Here is a 5,581-nt window from a genome sequence, read left to right as displayed (position 1 = left end):
AGCAGGAGCAGCTGTTTCCTGGCTTGTCTGTTCTCTCAATTCTGTTTCTGTTGCTATACTAGTTCAAAAGATATCTTTGAATTTTCATTGCTTCAGCATGATGGCAGCTCACTGAGCAGGAAATGCAGATAAATGGCTTTTTGGGTCAGACAGGCAAGCCCCTGCCATATATTCGGCACTGCTGATGGTAGTCATTCCTGCCGGTGAATGATCCCTTGACCTCAAGAGCATTGCCCCTCCCAAGGAAAAAAGCTGTTGCCAAGCATGTCCTGATCTTGAGTTGGGTTTGAAGTCTTCTCCCTGTAGTCTTATTAGGAAAATCCCTTGTTTAATGTATCCCTGTGACTGGAACTCATCCCAAAGGGGTCCCAGGCATGGGAGTGTTTTCCCACAAGGTCTTGCATTGAGTGGAGATGTGAGGCAAAGCAGCTGTCCTTGTGTATTCTCTGGGAATGGAGAACTTACCTAGGCTTAATACTTCCCAGCCTTAATTTGGTCCCTTTCTGGAAGTACTTAAATCTCTTTTCAATCTCCCTGCATGTGAATGCACCTTTGATTTTGATTCAAAAGCATTATCCATGAGCAGCTACTTTTGGATGCTGGATCAAACTTTGCCTGATTTCTAGTCTTTTAAAATCCTGAATCATGCTGTGTCTAATGCCAGGTTGTCTCCTGGAGAGCAGAGTGTATGTCTGATGACAGAGCAAGGTGAAATGTTCCAACCATGACATGACACACACCCTGCCTGTTAAATACATGACAGCTCTTTAGCTTCATAATTATAAAATAAAAATCCTTTGTGCTGTATCCTTCACGATTGGTTGGTATAGCATGTCATCCACCATTAGGGTATGGTCTGTAGCTGGATGGTGGGTCTGGGTGGGCTGGGGCGCTTCTGTCACTTGATGAAGATCTTTAGGTCTTCTGGAGGATGGTTGGGAAAGGCAGCACGTGGAGAGAGATTTTGGGGGGGACTGTGTTAGCAGGGATAAGTTTGATGGTTAGTAAAACTGAGGAAGGTATTCTACTGAAACGGCAGAACAGCTGAGCAGAAGTGGACCATAAAAAAGGAGAAACCACATGTCCCTAGGGTGTGTGCAGTGACCTCCCTGTTTGGGAAGAAGGATACTCTCTGTGCGGACACAGAATGGAGATTATTGTAGATGGACTTATAATGGATGTTTTAAATTAATACCCTGTCCCTTCTCCACTGCTGTGTAAAGTGTGAATTTTTGTCTAGTTTTGATTTTGTTGGGTATTTTTTCCTCATCCTTTCCCCTACACCCTTCTGTTTTTCATGTTCTAGGAGCTGGTCATCATGGGGGCACCAGGATCTTATTATTGGACAGGAACTGTCAAAGTACTGAATCTCACTGACAACACATATTATAAGCTGAATGATGATGCTGTGATAACCAGGCGGTACACGTACCTTGGTAAGCAGCTTTCTGGTGCTCACTGTGAAAATGGATTAGTCCAACAACTTATTTCAAGGCTTTGATGCGATAAAGTTGATACTGATTTTTTTTTTTGGTGATGTAGAGTATTTTTCATGAAAAGCATGAAAAGAAGAACATCTGAATTAAAGAGTTACTTACCTGGAAAGAAATATAAGCAAAGGAGCAGCCAGAATATTCCATTTTTGTTTGCTTGTTTAAAAAAACAACAACTCTGCTGTAATTTTTTTGACTAATACAGAAAATGCATTTCAACCGAGAAGCAGGTTGGATGGTAGCGGGCCTCGTACATTCCTGCCTTTACTCTGTGATGGATAAATTATTTGTTATTGGTTAGGCTGTGTGTCTGCTTACAGCTGTCTTTAAAATGGGTACCACATATAATTACAGGATATATATTGGAGATACAAATTTATTTCAACAAAAATAGCACCATATAAGTGAGTCACTGGCAACCGAAGGAGTACATCTTTTAACTCAATTGTTTTTACTTGCTCTAAAACCAGCTAATGTCCCTAAAATACTTAATTTAAAGGCTCCCACCCAATCCCCAATGCCTGGGACTGTGGAGACCTAGAAGGCATTTCAAAGAGTCAGTAGTTCGATACTGTTAGACTAAAGACTTGCACTGACCTCTCCTTTTCCCCTTAACTGTTAGACTTTAATAAAATACCACTTGGAAGATACTGCTTGTTGATAGCTAAAAGAGGAGTGTATATATACATATTTGAGAATATAAATAGGTTTTGCTACTGATAGATCTGAATTATAGTGTTTACCATGAAGATAAGAGCCTCATAACTTACAGAAGAGCAAGGCAAATACAAGGCAGCCTTAGAAGGAAAGCACTCTACTCATCTTTAGTTATTATATATAATTTTAATATATCAGATAAGACTGAATCTTTGATCTCCTCCTTTCAAATACAATATTTCTTTCTTTGATCTACTCTCCCATTTTTCTTCTTGCCTAAACAAAAATCTTTTAAAGCCATTAACTTCTCTGACCTCTTTGCCTACTGTCCGCTGTTCTCCCCTCCTCCCACCCACTCTCCCCGACCAAAAAGGCACATTATTTTCCAAGCCTTCGTGGTCATTAATTTTAGCTAAACGGAAGGCACTTCTGTCTTTTCCATGTGGGACTGTTGCTCTTTGGTGTGATACTTTCTCTGCAGCGATGTGGTCTCTTTACTCTGTTTGTGCCCATCCCTTGTTTTGCTGCTTTCCTTCTGGACTCGCTTTTACCAGCCTGCTCCCTGTACCTGCTTCGCATGTCCTTTGCCAGGCTCCACACACACCTTTCTTCTCTCAGCGTTTAGAAGAGTACTGGAGGGCAAACTGTGGTTTCCCACCACCGTGAGCTCTTGAGCTGAATATTGGCACCTCCTGAGCAGAATGGTTGTTGAACACTGACAACATGCAGCCCAGGAGAAGCAGTGAAACTGATGTGTGATCCAGCCAGCTGACCTGTTTCTCAGGCTCTTCCTTTTCATGATTCTTTATTTATTTACTTCCTCTCTCCTCTCCCACCCCATCAGGATATGCAGTGACAGCAGGTCATTTCTCTCAGCCGTCTACAATGGACATTGTAGGAGGAGCTCCCCAGGATGGAGGCATCGGAAAGGTGCGACTTTTTGCCAAACAATAATGTGGTTGGATGCAACTGGGCAAAAAAAGAGTAATACTGATGCAGTTCTTATGATGAGAAGCCAAGAGAATTTTGATTAGAGGGTAGTTTTGGAGCACTGAGTAGAGTAGAGGTGAGGTAGCTTGACGAACTCATCAAATTTTGTCAGCCTGTCCTTCCTGGTGGTGCACATCCCTTGACCCTCTCTGTCTTTTCTCTTCCGCCTAATCCTTAGTATTGTTACTTTAATGAGACATAAGCAACATTTATTTCACACTGCTTTTGTTTAGGATTTGTAATTTACGTATCACTTAAAGCTTGCCTTGAAATGAAAAGACTTGGAAATGAGAGTTTGTCTTCTGCTTGTTTTCTTCATGCTTTTGACTTTCAGTATTTACTTCAGGGTAGCATCTATAATTGGAGGAGGGCCACAAAAATGATCCAAGGGCTGGAGCACCACTCCTGTGAGGACAGGCTGAGGGAGCTGGGGTTGTTCAGCTTGGAAAAGAGAAGGCTGTAGGAAGACTTCCTGCAGGCTTTCAGTACTTAAAGGGATCCTATAAGAGAGATGGAGACAATCTTTTTAGTAAGACCTGTTGTGACAGGACAAGGAGTAATGGTTTTAAACTAAGGGAGGGTAGATTAAGATAAGAGAGAATTTTTTTTTTTTTCACAATAAAGGTGGTGAAACACTGGAGCAGGTTGCCCAGAGAGGTGGTAAAGGCCGCATCCTTGGAAACATTCAAGGTCAGGTTGGATGGGGCTCTGAGCAACCTGATCTAGTTGAGGATGCTTACTGCAGGGGGATTGGATTAGGTGACCTCTGAAAATCCCTTCCAACGCAAAGCATTCTATGATTCTATAATAGCTTGCCTCTAAAAGGCATTTACTAGGCGATTTGATTTCCATCTTAAAACTTCATAATACATTGATGTTTAGTGGATTAGAGTCTGTGTTTCTGCCACCTGTACTTAGTAATCTTGCTGATAGTCTCTTGAGAAGAGAAAATAAAAATGGTTTTCCTGTAGGCATACAGATGTTCTATGTCCCAGAGATGTAAGCAGGTGAATGGCTAGATAGAGATGGCTGGTGCCTGCTGTTCTTGTGCTGAGTACCCAACTGCTATTGGGGAAACTGGGTGAGGTGAGTGCTATGACCCTTTGTAATGGTTTAGCCTGGCAAGCAGCTGAAACACCACACAGTTAGTTTTCTCACCCTCGCCCCTCCCCAGTGGGATGGGAGAGAGAATTAGGAGATTAAAGAACTCATCAATTGAGATAAAGACTAATTTATAATTAAAACAACCCAAACTTAAATAATAATAATACTGATTAATTAAACAAGAATATGAACAATGATAATATAGCAATCAAAGTTATACTCAGCTCACAAACAGCAGCCACTGGCTGTATGCCAACAAAAACGTGACAAGGGCAGGGTAAGCCTCAGGAACCAAGATGGGCTGCTATCATGAAAGAAAAGGGAAGGAATCGAAGGGGCTGAAGAACCAAAGGGGTTGAAGGACGAAGAAGAAGAAGGGGTCACCCCCTGACAACTCCTCAATTTATAGTGAGTGGGATGCTTATGGGATAGAATACATCTTTACTGGTCAGCTTGGATCATATCAGATCATCTGTCCTGGGTCACCTATCCCAGAGAGTCCTGGGCTTTTGCTTCCCACCCTTTCTCTTGTGCAGAGAGGAAAAGAAAAAACCAAAACCAAAAGAACCGGTAACCACAGGTGCAGGCAAAACCTTGAAAAAATGTAAATATCTGCTGATGAGAGTGAAAACAGTAACTTTATTAGTGAACACTGCACTTTTCTCAGAAATCCAGCTCTACTGAAACATTAAAAGGGAATTCTACAATTCAATCCCAGCAAAACCAGGACACACTTGTACGCTTCTGAACCAAAAGTGGAGGAGTGGAAGTGGAGAGAGGGAGGGAAGGAATAGAAAAGATCTGCTTTTGTCCCTCTTTCTTCATAATTCGATCCTTTTGGGACCTACTGCTAGCACGTATTTGAGAAGAGATGTCCTGCAGCTCCCTTCCATCTTCCTCCCCCTGACTCTCTGGCTCTACAGGGACATGAGTAATAGGTCTCCATTACCAGCTACACCATGCCTTGGTTTAGGCAGGTTATTTTTGGCAGTAGCCACGTCCTGGGGGTAGCAGCACAAATGGGGAAAATGGAATAAAAGTAGAGGATGAACTTAGTACGTATACCTGATCTTGCATGACTAGGACATGTGGGATATAGTAGCAGTGCAGTTGCTACTGAGAGGACGTGTGCATGGGAAAGACGTAGTTTCCTTTCCAATGCACCTTTCAACCTGTTTTTTCTGTGGAATAGATTTAATTTCTGTACAAGGGGTGGGGTGGGGCAGAACAGCTGCTAACATGAGATCCATGAGAAAGCAGCTGGCCCTGTAGTTTAAAGACTACTGCTCTAGTTGCAAAAGCACCCATTATTCCACCCATATCCCACCCTTGACATG

The 5,581-nt window shown here is 42.4% G+C and overlaps 1 protein-coding gene across 1 annotated transcript in view; it reads left to right on the top strand.

Annotated features, from left to right (window-relative positions):
• ITGA9 (integrin, alpha 9) overlaps positions 1–5,581 on the top strand; it is a gene marked incomplete at its 5' end in the record, with an annotated part of 211,624 nt that overhangs the window by 24,621 nt on the left and 181,422 nt on the right. Inside the window, 2 exons of the mRNA XM_010187303.1 lie at positions 1,307–1,436; positions 2,995–3,080. Coding sequence (XP_010185605.1) covers positions 1,307–1,436; positions 2,995–3,080 — 216 coding nt within the window. The remainder of the gene's footprint in view (positions 1–1,306; positions 1,437–2,994; positions 3,081–5,581) is intronic.

Source organism: Mesitornis unicolor, unplaced genomic scaffold (genome assembly GCF_000695765.1).
Source record: "Mesitornis unicolor isolate BGI_N332 unplaced genomic scaffold, ASM69576v1 scaffold4156, whole genome shotgun sequence".
NCBI classification, from domain to species: Eukaryota; Metazoa; Chordata; class Aves; order Mesitornithiformes; family Mesitornithidae; genus Mesitornis; species Mesitornis unicolor.
The sequence above is the reverse complement of the archived record's forward strand: the minus strand, read 5'-3'. Positions and strand labels throughout refer to the sequence as shown.